The sequence below is a fragment of the Daucus carota genome, chromosome 8, assembly GCF_001625215.2.
Source record: "Daucus carota subsp. sativus chromosome 8, DH1 v3.0, whole genome shotgun sequence".
In the NCBI taxonomy this organism is placed as follows: Eukaryota; Viridiplantae; Streptophyta; class Magnoliopsida; order Apiales; family Apiaceae; genus Daucus; species Daucus carota.
Genome location: NC_030388.2, coordinates 32,764,306 through 32,783,737, shown reverse-complemented (window position 1 = coordinate 32,783,737; position 19,432 = coordinate 32,764,306). Strand labels below are relative to the sequence as shown.

At 34.8% G+C, this 19,432-nt stretch overlaps 2 protein-coding genes and 1 long non-coding RNA gene across 4 annotated transcripts; all 3 read right to left on the bottom strand.

Moving 5' to 3' along the window:
* Positions 1 to 1,845: 1,845 nt before the first annotated feature.
* On the bottom strand, positions 1,846 to 3,250 carry LOC108199089 (uncharacterized). The gene is made up of 2 exons (XR_001802270.2): positions 2,475 to 3,250; positions 1,846 to 2,156 (listed from the first exon to the last, which is right to left on the bottom strand). It is a non-coding gene; the product is annotated as an uncharacterized LOC108199089 (long non-coding RNA).
* A 1,874-nt stretch (positions 3,251 to 5,124) lies between these two features.
* Positions 5,125 to 14,091, bottom strand: LOC108198605 (alpha-glucosidase 2). Its single transcript, XM_064083858.1, has 22 exons — positions 13,777 to 14,091; positions 13,605 to 13,678; positions 12,603 to 12,854; positions 12,018 to 12,177; positions 11,630 to 11,716; positions 11,389 to 11,457; positions 11,142 to 11,238; positions 10,260 to 10,342; positions 10,048 to 10,155; positions 9,332 to 9,453; positions 9,071 to 9,178; positions 8,875 to 8,948; positions 8,216 to 8,341; positions 7,968 to 8,035; positions 7,523 to 7,672; positions 7,382 to 7,432; positions 7,164 to 7,220; positions 6,434 to 6,583; positions 6,124 to 6,215; positions 5,937 to 6,046; positions 5,770 to 5,833; positions 5,125 to 5,627 (listed from the first exon to the last, which is right to left on the bottom strand). The coding sequence occupies exons 1-22, from the start codon at positions 14,035 to 14,037 to the stop codon at positions 5,483 to 5,485; spliced, it is 2,508 nt and encodes an 835-aa protein (XP_063939928.1). The 5' UTR covers positions 14,038 to 14,091; the 3' UTR covers positions 5,125 to 5,482.
* An 833-nt stretch (positions 14,092 to 14,924) lies between these two features.
* LOC108198612 (BRASSINOSTEROID INSENSITIVE 1-associated receptor kinase 1-like) lies at positions 14,925 to 19,275 on the bottom strand. Of its 2 annotated transcripts, XM_017366366.2 has the most exons (11): positions 19,059 to 19,275; positions 18,432 to 18,564; positions 18,248 to 18,319; positions 17,932 to 18,075; positions 17,627 to 17,698; positions 17,437 to 17,508; positions 17,283 to 17,356; positions 16,572 to 16,697; positions 16,151 to 16,492; positions 15,557 to 15,951; positions 14,925 to 15,462 (listed from the first exon to the last, which is right to left on the bottom strand). In XM_017366366.2, the coding sequence occupies exons 1-11, from the start codon at positions 19,150 to 19,152 to the stop codon at positions 15,148 to 15,150; spliced, it is 1,839 nt and encodes a 612-aa protein (XP_017221855.1). In that variant the 5' UTR covers positions 19,153 to 19,275; the 3' UTR covers positions 14,925 to 15,147. The 2 variants fall into 2 exon arrangements, with proteins under 2 accessions (XP_017221855.1, XP_063939930.1); XM_064083860.1 differs by lacking the exons at positions 18,432 to 18,564; positions 19,059 to 19,275 and having other exon boundaries at positions 17,932 to 18,130.
* Positions 19,276 to 19,432: the final 157 nt, after the last annotated feature.

Below are 19,432 nucleotides of genomic sequence, written 5' to 3'. Positions count from 1 at the left end.
CGGAAAAAAAGCGGACATTTCCGACCGACTTCATCTTATATATATATATATATATGTTAGGTACTTGGATTAACAATGTTTAAAATGAGAATTCAGTCATACTAGATGGATAAATCTTTCTTTATCTAAATCTTGAAATTTTATGTTGTCTTTTATTTTCATATCATTCATCCTCATTTTCGGTTTTTATTTTCATCAACGTACAATCAAGATGATATGTCGTATGATTTCTTTTAAAAAAAAGATTAGGGAGTTGGTTTTCCTAGTCATATGGACCCTGATGCCGGATATTTAAGGATATCCATATGATTAGATGAAATCATGCATGCCTGTATTACTGGCTCCACCATGGATCTCCTCGAGCTCTCTGTTAACATTTATCAACTTTAGGCTTTCTAGCTAGTCCTGCCGACTCGTCCGACAGTACAAAAATCAAAGTGTATATATAAATGCTGGAGTAAAATGCAAGTTGTGTACCTATATTTACACACTTATGCATTTTGTGTATCTCAATTTCTGAATCTAGCAAAGTGTGTACTTCTAGTTTCAAAATCCTTGCATAGTGTGTACTTCCGTTAAAAAAACATTTAACGGAGTTAGTGTAGGAGTTAGAACTGAGGGTAGTATAGCCAATTTCATCACTGTACTCCGATACTTGCTAATGTCAATGGCTTCAAAAACAAAAACACATAGCTGATGAGAGGATCATTTTGGTTGTGTGACGAGAAAGTCTCGAGAAAAGTGCCTTGGAAGGGTTGCTGGTATGGCAATACTAAAAGGAAAATCAAAAGAAAGACCAGGATTTTCTTTTCTTTTTTTGATAAAAGAGACCAAGATTAATATTTAAATCATGTAAATATTGAAAGATCAAGATCTGATTAATTATGAAGTAAGTCCCTTGCCCGTCAAATGTATCGAGTGAGTCACGATTACAAAACTGACTCGAATGACTCACTCATTTGAATTTTTTTATTAAAAGTATTACTTTCGAAATTCTTAAAAATATTATATATTGAGTTTCCCACATTTTTTATGAGTGATATTACATCCAAATGAAAAATTAAATGAGTTCCAGTATTTTAGATAATAGTTTTAGATTTTAAAAAATGTATCTACTATTTATTTTTATTTAATCAAATAAAACAATCAAAAAAATAAAAATGAATAATTGATAAAATTTTAAAAATCTAATAATATTCTCTAAAATAGTAGAACTCGGAACCTTTCATTATCAAATACCGTCCATAAAAAATTATGCAAAACTCAATATATAATATTTCTAAGAATTTCGACTAACGATAGAGTGACATTCTTGTTAACTTAATAAATACTTTACTTGAATCATTAATCTAATAAATACTAGCTTATAATCCGTGTCATACATGGATGATTTATAACATTTTATCATTTATATTTTAAATTTAATGGAAATACAAATCGATCATACTGATCGAATTTTTAACCGTTTTAGCTAAATTGATAATAAAAAAGTTTATTAGGACACGTTATATATTAAGGAGACCCGTAGAATAATACCTATCGGCTGATAAAACTCGACCGACCAATAAAATTATTAATATTTCATTTTTAGTGGAAAAATAATAATAATAATAATAATAATAATAATAATAATAATAATAATAATAATAATAATAATAATAATAATAATATAGTACAGTATAAATAGATAATATAGATTTATAATATTACTTTTAAAGTGATAATATGGAGTAATTACGAATAATTTGATTGGTTTGTAAGAGATGTTTTTAATTATTAATAAAACTTGTCTTCGCCGATGTTCAAGTTTAAAACGTTTGTCAATGCATGAAAATTACAACAATAAAGATAATATAAACATTAGCAAGAGATTAACTTAATAAGCATCACAGGCTCACAGCCATACTGCATTACATATTCTGAGTACAACTAGTTTTGCATATGGGCTTGAAACAGAACAACAAGAACAGATGCAGCACATACACACAGATGTAGCCATTAATCACACAATTACCCCTGCTGCCCCTGAAACTAACGCTGTTAAACGATTTCTAACGGAAATACACAAATATTTTAACCTCTTCACCACCCTCTCGATAAGTCCCAAAAGAGTGGAGTGATTTGGTCCCCTCCCTTGATGCATATATGATTCGATTCTGCAAAATATATAGAGCATCTAGTAATACAAACTGGATATCCATGTCATGAACCTTAATACCATTTCAAAAGCATCCGACCAAGAAAAACAATGCAGTTATTACATCATGAGTAATGCTAGATGCACAGAAATGAATACAGAAATATGTACACAGTGACGTGGAATCTACTAACTTTTGTAATCCTTGTGAACCAAAAATTCGAGGAATTTAAAACAAAACCAGAAGCGTGGACAAAGTATATCCGCACAATCTGAGGCGTCCTCGTCTTTAAAATTAGATATTTGAAAAAAATTACAAAAGCAATAAAAAACATACCTGAAATCGCACTATCTCCAGACTTGTTGAGGTACCTGACAGCCATTGGCGGAAGAGCTGCATAATGGCATGTTAGAATATCAAAAGCTCAGGCAGAACCACCTATCATCAGTAGAGTAACAAGGATCAGTGAAGCAAATTGCATTGTTTTATCTAAAGCAGAATCCAAAAGGCAAGGCCTCTTTGTGAATAAACAATTCTTCACTGGAACTTCTGGGAGCATCTATCAGCATAAAGTGGAATGCATGTTCAAATATATTCTATGCTACAGCTTATCATACCACTGAAAACCATCATCATCATATGAATTCCACCTATAAAGAAATGAAAACTGATCTTCCATTATGCCTATCTAGTAAGATAGCCAATTATACTACTTATTTGTAGCTGTCACTTTCCTGCCGACTGAGATTTCATTCCACTAATAGCAAGCGGTTCTTCAAAAGTCTGCTCTATGCCGCTCATCCATTCCAATAAGAGAAGACAAATATCCGCACTGCTACTGCAATTCTTCTGATTTCATTGGCCGGATTGTTATTATAAAAATGCAAGTATGCGGCATTAGAATCTAATACATTAACAAGTCCACATCCTTACAGGGACCACATTAAGAAAGCTAGAAAATTTCTATGGTAAAACTAGTGAGCAGTGAATACTATGTATTACCAATATAGCACGGAAGAAAGAATATAAATACAAAACTGATGTTCTTGAATCATCAGAGATCTTCTAACATTCCTACTTTTATACAGACTATAGGCCTAAATCGATCTTGATAATAATCCCCCCCCCCCCCCCCCCCCCCCACCTACGGCAGAGAACTAATTCATCATATATAATCTTGTTAATTAATGAAGCTTAAGTACTGAACTAAAAACCTACGGATTTTATTCAGAATTTCAGAACATTGACAATCACTGCCCTCAATTTATTGACAAATAGATTTTACACATTTATGTCATTCTCTGCAAAGAGTAAAACTACAGAAGTATAAACTACAGTGATCATACATTATACTTGAAATATGATTAAGCAAGATCAATCATAGATAACCAATGATTGAGACTCATATAAAAGCACGATCCCAACACGTGTAAATGCTAAAAGGTAAAAGTAACCTAGCTCCTATGATATAAGAATCCACTGGACTAATAGACAGGCCACAATGGCATAAAAATAAAGCAATTGAGATTCTAAAATGTCCACTGCTATAATAAAATAAGGCAATTTAACCAATTCTTTCATAGAAAAAGGTCCTATACGTGGTTGGCAAATGAGCCCCCAATTAAAGATCGAAAAATCAGCTTAGGAGCAGTAAGAAACTTACCCAAAGAACTAATTATCAATGAGACCACTTACAGTGCATTTTTTGGAGTTTTGAATGGAGAGAATAATCCAGTTTTCCAGTTTGCTTAAAGATTTAAAGAGAAAGTGAAACTTGATATTCCCATCATATTATAGAGAATCAAATAATAATAGAAACAGAGTAACCAGAAGATAAAGATGAAGGAGATCTGAAAGAAGCAACAAGAGAGTCTTATCCAAAATTATTTCTATACTCATTGCACGATGCACGAGCCCAAAAGTCATGGCATTTTTCTCATTCAGAACTAAGCAAAATAACAACATAAGAGCAGCTCAACAGAATATTCTACATGGACTGAAGAAATATCTAAATCTGAACAAAAGGCGAGAAAAACATTCGTATTATCGTATATTCTGCTACGGCGGCTAGAAAAGCAACAACGCAACCAACAAGATTTCAGGCAGTGAAGGAAAAGAGTTCCATTGGGCAATTTTTTATTGTTAAATTGGACTTCTGTGTTTAAAATTAAATTTTCATATTGATGAAATTCAGTTTAGCAAGGCCATGAATTCAAAGAAACTGAGGGCATATCTTATGGAATTTACAACCTAAACCCATAAGATCCGGATCCAAATGGAATATATGGTTTTGCCTTTTTACTTGTCCCCATATATTCCATGATTATACTTATCACAGGTCTGAAACTAAAAAACTTCAATGAAAAGGAAACAGAGATAATTTTTTTTAATATTATATAGCAATTAAAAACATACTGCGCAGTGTACTAGAAACAAATGCAAATAGAAACTGAGTAAATAGTTGTCTTAGTTCTTGATGTAAGAAGAGTCACTTCTAGTTACTATTTTGGTTTACCCCATAACACTTGATCCCTAGAAATTGTAAATATACTAACGCTGTAGCTTCAGCCTTCAAATTGCTCCATCAGACCAATTTCAACTTGAAATCTTCAAGTGCTGAATTTGTTGTGATAGTTCAGCTTTTTCGAGTCAGGAATAGAGGCTGCAGAAACAATCAGAGCAAGTTTCATATAATAGTAAACATAGAGACAAGATTGAAACGAAACATGAACTGTCTGTTGATTCATTTCTGGCATTTTATGGATTGTTTTATGTAAATTACATGAACAGCTCTAGTTCAAAGGTTATTTCTTATTTAGTTAGGTAGCTCTACTTAGTGCATGCTTGTTTACATGCAAACACACTTTATAATCTCGTTCTCCAACATAGCTCGCAAATGCAAAGCTGTGGCAACCTGGAGGAAATGATTCCTTTAACGACTTAATATAATGCTTAAAAACTTAATGACTAAATACAATGCTCGTAATTTGAAGAATCACATTATGTATGATAAAAGAGACCATAGTTCATTTATAAAAAGTGTATTACATTGCATGTGACTCACACACACAAAATGTATGATAAAAGAGACCATAGTTCGATAATAAATAAAAGCAGACAACTATTGGCAAATGCCATGGTGAACTCTTCTACTGGAAAGCATTACTAAAAAGTTGAGATTTCAAACTCTTACACATGCACTAGAAATGATATTACAACACCACTGCATTCTCTGAGCTGGAACTACATCTGATGTTTTTGATGTACCGAAAAAGTTGTTCTCAGCAGCCAGTACAATATTCTGATGTAACTAATAGCCCTCGGCATCCAGAAACAAGATTGACTTAACAATTGCCATAAGATTCAGCCATGATTAATAAAACAAGGGATGTCCATCCAGTGAATACTCGCGCACCTTTTCCCTTCCCTGTATCTTGATCATACTGCTCCCAGAAATATCCAGTTTGCTGATAGTTCTTAACAATATTGCTGACAGCAAGAAAATGATAGTATCAGATAAGAAGAATCGGGGAGGAAAAAAATACCCAAAGAGAACATGAAAAGGAGAATTAAAGAGACTATAATATGACACAAAAAGACATTTTTTGCAGGAAGATCATTCCAGCAGTACCTTATTAAATTGTTTCTCAAGTCATTGTAGATCATCTCGGCTCTCTCTCTGTATGGTCCATTCTCTACAATTATTAACAGGAAGAGTTTTAGATGCTGAGAGACACAAAACTAAGATATAAAGTTACAATCCTTCAAGAAAATGTTCTTTTCAATCATGGCTTCTACCTTTGGAGTAGTGGTGCAGTGAGGAAAGAATCAAGTAGTTCATATTTATCCAAATTGAACCTCTCCAATAAGGTGCATCATGCTCTGTATTGTATTTCATGTACAATGAGCTGTGGCAAAAGCAGATATATTATTATCATGTCTTATGAAGTTCCACTTTGAGTTTATTGGCGGAAGATATCATTACCTTGTTTTTGCTAGTGAGCGAATTCCGAAGTCACTCCACAAGATTGTTTTGTCTGAGATGAGGTTGAGCTGTTTCTCTAAGATCCATGATTGCTGTGCACATATATGAAGACATAAAAATTGTGATATGGTTAGTAAATATCAACATATTCCCTCTGTTTCATGCCAGGTAGATGAAACACAAGAAGATAGAGAAAAGGCGATCTGCAGCTTCATGCCACAAAATTGGCTTTTTCCCTTCAGAACATGCGAGAAAATAAAGGCACGCGTAACTATGATATATTGATTAGATTTTATTTTATACAACTTACCGGAGGAATAATTTTCCAAATAAATGGAAAGAGGCTAACATAACCAATATGAGGAACAAATCTTAGTACTGGCTCCTCTAGAACCTCTCGAATAAGCTGTCTGCTCAAGATATTATTTGGTCCTTCCACTAGTTTCCAAGCCAAACGAACCTGAAAGATGTACACATAGAATTTGAAATGTGTCCCCAAGGAAGATATAATATTACTTTTGAGTAGTCTAATAAAGCTATACAATTACTTAATCATTGGAAGCATATTATAAATTTGCCATTTTTGTCCATAATTTCCTACAATTTTATTATGAGAATTCTCTTTGTAGTTTGAACTGGTTTTATGTAATGTTGAGCTTTCTCTGTTTTATTGTCTCTTTTTTTTATAATGCTAATAGAATTTCTCATTTACAGAACTTAAAGGTTGGTTGTTGTTAGATGGATAGTAAGAAGTGTTTATAATCTTTTGTCTCATGCTATTTTACTTTAGTTAATGCATGATTCCTTTATTAGGTTCTGGATATATTTTCACCTATAGCTTTGGATGTATGGAGTGAAATATGATGTCACCCTCAGGTTCCTAGCCAGTATAAAAGAAAGGACTTTCTTTTGCTGAGCCAAGTAAAAGCATGCCTGATGCATGGTCATTTTTATTTTTTTTTATCTTAAAGAAAGAAGAACTTTAGTTTACTTAAAGGTGAGAAAAAGTATAGGCAAACAGAACAAAATACACAGCAGACCTTTTCTGTATGATTCCCGAAATCGAAATAAGCTCCATATGCATTGTCAAAGTGCATCTGAAAAAAATATTAAAAAATGTCATTATTGCTAGATTAGTGTAATTAATATGGTGCAATACCAAATGGGTTTGTACTTTGTACTGCTCGCTGTCTATAAATCGAACAAGTTTGAGTTAATTAACTAAAGTTGCTTCTTCTGATAAAAAGCATTAACAAACCTGATTAAGAAGTTCAATGTCTGAGAAAACCTTAGACATTAACTTGTACTCCTGCAATTAGCATAAGAAATATCTTATTACTCCAAATTCCAATAGATGCCCAATTAAGTACACAGTCTACATTTTGTATATATATCATACCTTGCCGCGAAGGCTTTCCATCTCAAGAAACTCTGAGATAGAGTACATAGACTCTGCTGCAAGAAACATCCAACATCGAAGATCCACATGACGTTCCTTATCATTTGGGTGTGAAGCACGTGGATAATCATCAAAGCCGGAGGTCAATGTCTGAAATGGCATACCAATTTCCCGGTGTATTTGACGGGGGTCAGACAATGATACTTAACTTGGTGCAAGAACAATGAAAAATTGCTACAGGTAGAGTTGATTAACTATGAACATTATCCAGTATAAAAGATCAATTAATTATAATATTTTGTTTACACAAATGGTGCAGTCAATGGATTTCAATTGTCACTAAGATTAACCCTTGACTACTTGCGGACATATGGTAGCACTATTGACCAGAAAAAAGAAGGAAGAAACCAAGGATTCTACAAATACAAAGGCTATTAAGTAGGACCTGTGGGTTCAGTTGACGGATGGTTATGTTATCTCTTCCATGCCAATAGTAGCTACTTTCAGCCTTCCCTGCAAAAGAAACATTCTATTGTAATAACTGATACTCATGCAAAGGCTGAAATTTAACAATATAACAACATTGTCGTCGAAATTCTTTGTAAAATAATAGGAAACAATAGACCAATTTTATCCACAAGAAAAGTGAGTGATTAAGAAGAAATAGGAATAAGGAGGGAGATTTGCAAATACCAGACTGTGTGGTATTAAACCACTGAAACCATGCGTCAAGGCGAACAAAAGCTCTCTCCAAGAAAGATGAGACCTGTTTCTCTTCGGACTCACTAAACTTCTTCTTTTTCATGCTGCAAACCAGATCTGGACGTTACAAAAGTTGCATGTCAAATTATATACCAAAAGTAGAGAATTTCTGGTAAGCTTAACAAATATAGCAAAACGCATTTTAGTGTTGTCAAAACTAGATGGATGTACTAGTGCAAAAGGTAGGCATGTCGATAGTATATTTAAACTACAATGATTGCTCTTGTATGAACAACACTGGGATCGTTCGCTTTCATGGATTTTATATGTTAAATAATACTGAAATTAAATTCTTCAACTCTGTGTTTCTCATCTTGCAGTATGGATATTAGCAAGAAATCTCCCATTTTCAATTAATATTAACAAGTATCATCTTTTAAATACTGTCTGTAGCTTCATTTGTCTTATGAATAAGAAGAGCAATTGAAAATCTAATTTACTAAGAAGCTCTAGCTACTATAAATTTAACTTCTCATATAGATACATGTAAACGACTTGCACATTAATAATTCTATATAATGCAATTTTATACCACCAATAGTATACAAGGATATCACCGAGAAGGAATATCATTATAATAGTTAATTTACCTTGCAAAACCATAAATAGAGCTGGTGGATTTCCATTATCTGGATGCTGAACTACAGCTTCTGCTGGTACCTTACTGTAGTTAGACTGGAGCAAATTATTGCAATTCATCAAGTGGCTTATCAAAGCCATCAAACATGAGGAGCCATAATCTTTAAATGAAAAGGAAAAGAAAATAAAAACGAGACCTGTCATTACCTCAGAGCTTCAGCACCTAAAATCTGCTCTCGCGGAATCCATCCATCAATGTTCATGAGATCTAACCAATGGCCAACAATATCCAAGCAGATGGGGATATCCCATTGCCTATATATGTAAATGAAGCAAACAGTAACCTAAAAGTAAAAAACTATAGCCATATTATGCAAAAATTTAAATCACCCCCCCCCCCCCCCCCCCCCCCCCCCTTTTCCCCTTGACAAGCCTATTATAAAAGTTGAATTGCAGAAGCCTACTAACCGAATTACAAGTTGATGAAAACCTTCATCCCATAAAAATCCTCTAGGAAAGAAAGGACGACTAGGAACAGCTGTATATAACTCAGCTGGCCAATATAAGAGTACATCATCATCAAGCTTGTGCTGCATGATATAGCAGCAAACTGTATGAATTTTTTGGATATCCAAAGAGATGAGAACTACTAACAAGAGCAGTTGCAATAAGTACTAATGGAAGGTTGAAAATATAAATGAATAATTAGAAGACGAGGTTTTACTGATTCTGATTAGTGGTGGACAAGAATTTAAATTTTATCGGCACTGGACATATTTTTCATGTGGTCTTAATTTGATTCCATCATCATCTGTCTGTACTATACTCTACAATGGTTCCCTCCCGATGCCCTTTTCTTTTTTGGAAATTTGTAGTAAATGAGAATCTAAATGAAGTGAATAGATGCAGACAGGACTATTACTAGATTAGGTGGAAAAATGAATGACTTGGCATACAAATGAAATTTTATCCATTAGATGAAGTATGATCCACAACTACAATTTGCTAAAAAGAAGAATTAGAAGCATTTTTGAGAGCATGATGTATTGTTCCCATACTTGCATGCATGGATCTGTAAGAAGGGAAAGGGATTTGAGATTTGAGAAACAATAGATCCGGTATGACAATGTAGAATCAGGAGACACGAGTACTATATAAACGGGGTACATATATTAGAGACTTACGTTAGTGTTGGTTGGCAAGGAAATTTTTGACTGGCCGTAAAAGTAGCCGATACCCCCTATCAAATTTCCGATTGCAGCCTTACCCACTTCCATTGATTCATCCTTAAGCTGAAAAATCCACATTCGGGTTACATAGCCTCACAACTTATGCACCGTGAATAATCATGTTATAATTTATATTAGTCAATTAGAATACAAATTTGATATATTACCTTTTTAGATGTGCTAAAGAACTTTTCAAATTTGCCATCCAACTCATCTTGCTTTGCATTTAGTTGAGATGTCAATGAAGTACCTTCAAGTAAAACAAAATTTGGCAACTATGAGTATGAAAATACATTGTTATAAGCTGTAATAAGGAAAATTTGTATTTCTCAGAATAAACGATGCATAGGCAGCATCTCAATTAGAAGCAATGAGTTCCGCACTGCTAAATCTAACTGATATTTTAAACTTCCCCTTCCCGTCAAACAAATGAAAATTTATGAAAGAATAGAATTGATGTAGTCACTGAATATTCTGTATGTAGGCACTCTACTCCTAAAACACCTATAACTTTAACATTTCAATGATTCTATCTGAGATCAGATACTGTCAAGCCCCATTAGAAAGAGCTTATTATCCTTGCAATTGCAAAAACTTGCGGTAAACATTCCGACATGATGTAGCCCAGGTCTTAATGATAGAGTGAAGAAATTAATCTCTTCACAGCAACTGCCACGATCAAGATCAAAATAAGTGAAACCTATCTTCCAGCCTTTATTAGTTCTTACAAACTGAGACAAAGATTTTCTCTATTTATAAAAGATATCTGCATCATGCCCAAGTCAGCAGTCTCAAATTTAACAATCTACGATCATGATCTTCATCATTAAGCATTAGACACCAACAATCATACCCTTAAAGAATGTTGCCCATAAGCCCTCACTTGTGTGAATGCTAACTATGTCAGTTACTTCATGTAACAGTAAGTTCTTTCTTCAGTTAAAAACAGTTATACAGGTTTTACATGTGTTTTGAATTGTCTTCCATTGGGTAAAATATTATACTAAACCCCATAAGTAAAAAACCAAGATTAACTGGATTTTAAACACCTGTGAGGCTGCTGACACGTTCTTTGACTCTTGAATTGTCAGAACCAGTTCCAGATACAAAAGCAATGTCAGCTATGAATGAACTTTTTGAGGACATCTGCATATACACATGGAAGAGCTCATAAGAAAGGTTGAAAATTAGTGGAGACCTCTGACTAACATTGATATATATATATAACACACATATACACCTCTTTCTAATGTAGTATCGACTATTGGAGAAAATAATATATGTTTTATCACTTACCTGAAAAACTAGTATATTTGGAGAAGCTTCAGATGTGTCTGTAAGCTGCAGATTATCATCCTCTTTTGCCTGTCGTGCAAATGTAGATTAAAAGATAAAAGCATCATTGAGAAGATGTCTTCTGAATCGAAGATGAAAAGTGTGTGATGGGATTATGACAACGCTGAATTATATATTCTTGCTGAATTAATGAGGTGCAAATTGATAGATGAGACTAATTGTTAACAAAAAGTTTACACACGTGGGCTGCAAGATTTTCCTGAACCAGATCAGACAGCTTATAAATGTCAGGTGTCTTGAAACCAGCATAATGAACTTCTAGATCATCCTGCAAAATTATTCAAAAGTGAGCAACCTAAATTAAAATATGTATTTAACTATATATCATGAATCTCAGGTTATTCTCTGTCCTCTTTTAAAGCATGTAGATTTTTTTTATCTGTCTGTTTGAGAAAAATTTAAGCATTTTAGCATCTGAACCTACCCAAATTCAGTGTCCATAGAAATCCACAAAGCCCTAGGAACTACCGATTCAGCCTCTAATTAAATTACAAACCTTGGAGCCAAACGGATTAAAATTAACAAAAGAAATTAATAAAACTAGATACTATTCCTGTATGATAACATACCTTTGATTTCAAGTGAAGCTCCCAGCTTCCAACATCTGATCGTGAGCCTGTTGCTAGAACAGAAATATATTGATTGCCCATGACTCCTCTACCCAAACTTAGAGCATTTCCCCCTTCATCAGCTATATAAAAAAATAGGTGCGCTTTTTCCTCTTTAAAACTGGGAATGTACAGTTAATTCAGTAGTGCAATTTGAGATAGGCGGTATATCAGTAAGGAACCATGCAAGTCATTCTGTAAAGAGAAAATCCGTGATGTATCTTGGTTGCATATACATATGTTATTTTTTTTTTAGTAATTTTTCGAATTCAAAACTTGAAATATAAATAAAAAATTTGATAGTAATTTGATGAATTACACTTCAGTATCATCATATGCAGATTAATTTGGCGAGATTTTACAGTGGTCAACAGTTTTAACACAAACTCTGTGATTTTCATTGCATTGACATTTGACAAGTTAGCTTTAGATTCTATTTTCATTAAGCAACGACAAGCTCTAAATGTAGGGCATTGCTAGAACCAAAAAGTAGTTTGCTCGCAGTAAATCACGAAAAATAAAAAATAAAGGCAAGAAGATGTTTACTTCTCCAGTTGTACATCACCTCGAACTACCCAGTCTCCTCCATAACCACTGTAGTCCCCCTTAGATTTTAAGAAACTTACTCCCAAGGTCATATCTTGATCGACCAGATCTTGATGTCCGTAATCACGACCATTGTGATATGTCCAACCATATTTTTTGAGCTCATCAGAATCTTGGCATACATGTCGAATAAAGTACCTCCCTTCCTTATAAATGACCCACATCATCCCAGCAACCAAAGATTGTGGAACCCTAACAGACAATGTACATACATATATGTATGGTTCACGTGTTAGTGGCATATGAATGCTCGAGTAATTTTAAGTTAACATTATATGGTAAACAAACACCGTATTCCCTCCTTGGGGAGTGAAGTCTATGATAGAGTTGCCATATACTTCACATAAAAGTTATTCCAAACAAAATATATCTCACTAAAACTCTTAAATAGACTCATTGTATAATGATAATACTGCATAAAGAAGATTCGAAGATAATGCAATTGCATTATAGAAGATGAACCCTTTCACTCAGCTTCTATATACATAATTGTATGAATGTGAAATTTCACATAATCCCCAGTGCTTATAACAAATTTGCTTCTAAAGTGGAAAAAAAGATGCAAGCAAAAAAAGCCTTTAAACTCTAGCTAAAGAGCGGATAAATATCAAGTAAGGTCATATGTTGAGCTCCTAATGCTTCTGGTGAGAAACATAGAGAATGAAGTAGACACTCAACCAATTGCAGAATAAAAACAAGGAATACTATTGAATGCCACATAATCCCATCCAATATTTGATACAAAACCTAATCAAAATTATTTGCGCTAAACATACACATTTCCAAAATTACTTGAAAATAACAAAATTAAAATGTTAAGTAAACAAAACCAGTAGACTGATACAGAAATCATCCTAGTAGATACTAGACAATAAGATAAACCCACAAATAAATATCAATGCACACTTAATTCCGCGGAACACAAGCAGAAGTAATTAGTACCTAGCTCGAATGCCGAGATAGACCTGTGGGCGATAAGTCCCCCAGTACAAACTCTCCTTATGCTCCCCTTGAAACTACACAAACAAATAGCAATAAGCAACACATTCATATCATAACTAACTCAGTCAACGCTAATTTCAAAAGTCAAACACAATTACAAGGAGTGAATTACCATAGGAAGATCCATGAGTCTCGGAGAAGGGAACGGCGTGACAACTCTCTCCATCGGATCGTCTGCTGAGGACTCGAGAATTCGATAAATCAAAATTATCGAAATAATTACAAGTACTAGGAAAGCTCGGCGATTATTATTTAATCTGCTGATTAAATTATTATCGTTCGAATTGATTTTATTTATGTTTCGAATAGCTCGAGCTTCGCTGCTGCGGCTGCCTGAGGAGTGGACTCTGCTTCGCGCCGTTGTTCGCCGCATTTTTCAAAAAAGCTTTTAATGGAGATCGAGTTGCCAAATTGTATTATTGGGCCGGGCATTTTTAGGACGTTGGTTGATGATGAGTATAAGCCCATACTTTTGGGCTCAACTGTTTTTTCTTGGTATCTTTTGAATTGTTGACATTTGTTATCGCTTAGTTTGCCAGTTTGCCTTGGCCGTTGGTATACATGCATAAGATACGTTGTTTAATACTCCACGCAAACATGAAACTAACCTTTTCTCACGCATGCAGCGTCAGCGTAACAACCCCGCCTGTAATGTAAACACAATTAGATTTAGACCACTCTCGAAAACACTACAATAATGCATTTCTTACATGTATAAAAATCCTACCATTCTTTGCTTGTTAAAGCTACCTTATTGATAACATGGGGTCGGCATTGTTCGGGGAGAAGGATCCAAGAGAAAGGAGCTTTCGCAACGAAGATTACAGCGTTAGAAGGGTGTTCTTGAGGAGCTATCCTCTTCAGTGGCGCGGAGACGAAGAAGAAGAAGAAGAAATAAATGAGAAGATTAAAGGAGAAAGGCGCGTGCGAATGAGCAGAGGAGGTAGAGTAAAGAAGATGATTATGGCCGTTGTTAACTGCGGAGACGATAGGAATTTGGTGTTCAGTAGGTTTAAGGACAAGATTAACTTTTATCTTGTGGCTTGTTTTCATGTCAGTTTTAAGACCTCTACTCCTCTCATTTCTCGTTGATACCAGAACCAGGGGCGGATTTAGTATGTTTTATTCGGAGGGGTAAAAGAAGATGTTTCCCGTGCCTCTTTCCAAATCAGCCCCTGACCAGAGCAACTCTGCTCCAGATGCTCCACGCATCATTCATGTACTCTGTTAATATGTATTTGCATCATATTGGAATTAACATAAGAAAAAAAAGAAGAGAGGAGAATTTGTATATAAAACATTTTACTTACCAGTTACCCCTCAATGTCAGGAATGATGTTTAATATTAAAGACTGAATAAAAATTAAAATGGTTGATTCTAACTACACAGTCAAAGCACATTGAGCTACGTGGGCTCGTAGACAGATAAATTTGTCTAACAATAGGTCCTCAAAATCTATATGTGATAAGTGACATGATGGGATTATCTTGGTTCAGACAATTCATCAGCTCGAAGGTTGTAGGTGGAATCAGCAATGGTCCAACGAGTAAACGGATTGTTTGTGTTATTCAATTCTTGACGAAACATCTCCTCCTTCCATTTTTCCCACCTCTCAGCCAAGCCATCACCTTCAAGCATTCTAACAACTTCGGACATTTTAGGACGTTCAGATGGTGAATCTTGTGTGCAGAGCAAAGCTACCTGAATTAACTCTTCCACCTGTTCAACTACATAGTTATCCTGCATATCAGCATCAACCAATGATTGCAGCTTCTTTTCCATCACAAGCCCTTTCACCTGAGATTTGAGGGAGAATTAAGAGGAAGTAATTCATTAGATTTGTTGATTGTAAACTGAAATAACACAAAAGGGTTCATCGGTTAGTGCCTACCCAATCAAGCAACATCACATCATCATCATTGGCAAGACGAGCAAGATCAAAAGCCCTTCGTCCAGTAATGAGTTCAAGAAGCAGGATACCATAGCCAAAACAATCAGTCTTCTCTGAAGACTTTCCTGTGGATAGATACTCAGGTGCTATGTGTCCAATAGTTCCGCGTACAGCAGTAGTAACATGAGTATCCTTGTAGTCCATGAGTTTTGCCAGCCCAAAGTCCCCGACCACTGCTTCATACTCTTCATCTAATAATATATTTGCAGCTTTGACATCACGGTGAATGATCTTAGGATTACAATGACCATGCAGATATGCAAGTCCTCTTGCAGATCCAAGTGCGATGCTCCTCCTTTTTGGCCAATCTATTGGAGGCTGTGCCTCACTTCTCTCTGTTGTAATGCATTAATTAGCTCATTAGAATGCCACTTTGAAACATGTCATTAGGTTCTTTTTTATATTCCTAATTTGCAACTTAAAACTTGGAAACTAACAAAAACATCGCAGTTTGATGAACCAGCATCCTTAACATATAAAAAACAAGGTTCTTAAATTCCAAAAATCCTAAATTTGCCAGTGAAGAAGTGATACCTCTTAAACATGATGCAACACTTCCCTTAGACATATATGGATAAACAAGCAAGCGTTCGGTTGGTGTCATACAAAAGCCTCGCAGCTGAAGTAGATTTCTGTGAACCGCCATGCTAATCATCTCAATTTCTGTTTGAAACTGCAGTTCCCCTCCTTGGGTCCGTTCTTCTTTGAGTCTTTTTACAGCCACTAGCGTTCCATCAACCAAGCGGCCTTTGTAAACTTTTCCAAAACCCCCTCTGCCCAAAATATTTTTGTTGCTAAAATTATCTGTTGCAACTTGCAATTCACGCAGAGGAAATCGCTTGAGTTGCCCTAGATGAATTTCTGTGTCTTCTTCAGCTGCAACAGCAAAAAAATCGTGGAATATTATGCTCTAAAACACTATAGATCAACTTCTGCTAATTTCAGATGCACAAACCTGGTACATTAAAAAAAATATCGTTTCTCTTCTTTTTTGACCACCAAGAAAGCACAATTAGAGAACCAGCAAACAGCAGCACAGCACCGACAGCCACTCCACCAGCAATAGCTCCAGTTCTGACAGCTGAAATGACATTGCCAATCAAAAACGTTGAAATGAAACATAAAAGAGTAGTTTTAATTGTATTTCTCAACTCATGTCAAGGCTTGACATTGGTACACGAAAATTGGCTTAATTTTGGTTCCACTGAACTCAAAGAACAATTGAGTTAAAACTTAATAGTATGTGATATTGTAGCAGTAGGCGACAACTAACCCTAATGAGGCCTTTGCAATTGGAAAAGATATAAAAGTGTTACTTTCTAGAGACCAGGATTCTATTAGGGCAAAGAATGTAGACCAATGGATTATGGATTTTCTTCCCTTGTAAGAATATGTAAGGTTTTGATTACTCAAATCAGAATCCAATTCTGAAACTGACTTGGACTCCACAAACCCAACATAAATAACAATTTAGCATGCTGTGCAGGGGATTAAACCTCAAACCGCGGGATAAGTGGCAGAACATTAAAAAAATTCCTAAAGATTGATTCGTTATGCATCTGTGATTTTAAAGCACTACAGCATCACAATTAAAGGAAGAAAATAATAAAACACAACATATCACTTTCTGCTCAAGGTCAGTAATGATAAAAGAAGATACACAAACTTTTAGAAGATGCAGGTGCTGGTGGAACTAAAGACGGTGGAGAAACAAGATTGTCAAGTTTGTTGCCATCAAAACTGAAAGCAAATAGGCGCCGTCAGCACAATATTTAGATATTTTGAACTGCAATACCAACAGAAAGTATAAGTAGATGTGCCTAATGGGAGTAAAAAGGCTGAAGGATCCTTCGACTGGAATTCGTCCTGTTAACTGATTGTGCGAAAGATCACTGCATTTCACATGATATGATGTTAGCATATCTTTGAGCATGACAGGATGAAAATAATAATGAGAAAGAGGAGGGTAGTTCAAAAAACATGAGAAACAAAAGATCAATTGGTACTTACAGGACTTCCAGCGACGAGATTGTAGTCAAAGAATAAGGTATAGTGCCAGTAAAAGTGTTGTTGTTTAGCCTCCTATATTTGCAAATTCAGAAAATTTATCAGCCACAACTTTGCATCATACACTTGCAATAGTAATCTATCCATACTCTCTCAGAACAAACTATGGCTCTTCTCTTTACTATCTAGTTTTTAACTAAGAAAAGAAAAGGTAATTGAAGTTTCTTGTAGGTAACCCTGGACAATAACATCAGATATGTAAGATGATCACAAAAAGGCCGAGATCTAGTAAGATGTTCGAAGTGTACAGGAATCTTAATTTCTGGAGCTTTTTTAACGCGTCTGGAATAGGACCGATCAATTTGTTTTGGTAAAGATCCAAGCTGATCAAGCTTGTTAAGTTCCCAAGCTCATCAGGAACTCTGCCGCTTATGTTGTTACCATAAAGTTCCCTGTCGCAGAAGAAGCCACCCAAAAACATGTCAAGAATATTAATCAGACTGCAAGCTGTAAAAGAAGGATTTTCCTTATAAATAGAGGGAACTACCAGAAACTAAAATATTCACTTCAGAAATTTACCCTAGATGGCACACATATAAATTGCATCCAAAAAGTATGACTTACAAGTACTGCAAATTTGGAAGCTGGTCAAGCTGTGAAATCAATTGACCCGATAGGTTTGCATTTCCAAGATCACTGCAGTAGTTAAAAGCAAAACATATTTTATCGTCATAATGTTCAGCAGCCAGCAGATAACAAAAAGAATGCAAAAACACGATAGCAGGTTACTCTAAAGAGCGGTGTTTACACTCTTATAACGTGTTTCTCCTCGTCGCAAGTGACATGAAACCAAGTACAAGGATCTGCATTTGAATCCCAACTTTGCAGAAAATTGTTAGGATCACCAATCAAACTGTTCTTCAGTGCATACAAAGCATCGCCTGTCTTACAGAAAACAATCAATGCATTAGAACAGAACAAAAAAATTTCAACCACACAAAAAATTTCAAGCTGCTTATGTGATATTGTTTCCTAATAATATACACCACAATATTATTAGAACATAACAAAAAACAACTGATTATGCTTGTATACTAAGTCAATTCACCTTATTTGTCTGTAACCAAGAGAAAAAATACTGCAGAAAGTTTCTCCCAGACAATAAGCATAGAACTCGCAGATTATTAGTAGTTGCTTCTTAAACGCTAAAATTATTCCTTAAAATTATTCCTAGTTAGGGGAATGTGCTATTCCTAGTTAGGAAATGTGCATAGTCTTCGATTTGATATGCAGCAACATAATACGAGGCGATAAAAGAAAAAGAAACTGAGCATGCAAGCAAGCAATCAAAGAACTGAAATTGCAGCAAGAAACACTGAAATTAGCATTCAGAAGTTATGAACAAAAGGGTACTGCTAATATGCAGCTCACACACCTTCAGCAGTTCCAGAAACATTTGCAAAGTGATCAAGCAACTGAATGAAGCAGAAAACAAAAGAAACCCACAATACAAACTTATCACCCACCATTCAAGAAAGCTTAGATTATAATATACAAATCATCTGCTCATATTCTCAATATGATATTTTTTACATAAATATCATCAGATTGCAGGTCGTTGCAGCCTGTAGTCAACGGCCCTTCCTCTTATTGACTAATAATTTCTCCCAATTATTACTACTTATTCGGTTATTCCTATTATTTATAATTTTTTTCGCAATTTTATCCAAATTATTTTGATTGTATGAAATTTTGTATTTGATTGTAAAGCTGTAATTTTTAATCCCAAAATTTAAAATTTTGTGTTTT

What these genes read in the sequence shown, in the direction of transcription:
- LOC108198605 (XM_064083858.1), bottom strand. Translation starts at nt 14,037, where the DNA reads ATGCGGCGAACAACGGCGCGAAGCAGAGTCCACTCCTCAGGCAGCCGC. An exon ending in GACTCATGGATCTTCCTATG is followed by an intron (nt 13,679 to 13,776) that starts GTAATTCACTCC and finishes TTGTTTGTGTAG; the next exon opens with TTTCAAGGGGAGCATAAGGA. An exon ending in TCTATTTATGGTTTTGCAAG is followed by an intron (nt 8,342 to 8,874) that starts GTAAATTAACTA and finishes TGTAACGTCCAG; the next exon opens with ATCTGGTTTGCAGCATGAAA.
- LOC108198612 (XM_017366366.2), bottom strand. Translation starts at nt 19,152, where the DNA reads ATGGTGGGTGATAAGTTTGTATTGTGGGTTTCTTTTGTTTTCTGCTTC. An exon ending in AGCACCTGCATCTTCTAAAA is followed by an intron (nt 16,698 to 17,282) that starts GTTTGTGTATCT and finishes ATGTCATTTCAG; the next exon opens with CTGTCAGAACTGGAGCTATT. An exon ending in ATGTGATGTTGCTTGATTGG is followed by an intron (nt 15,463 to 15,556) that starts GTAGGCACTAAC and finishes CTCAAATCTCAG; the next exon opens with GTGAAAGGGCTTGTGATGGA.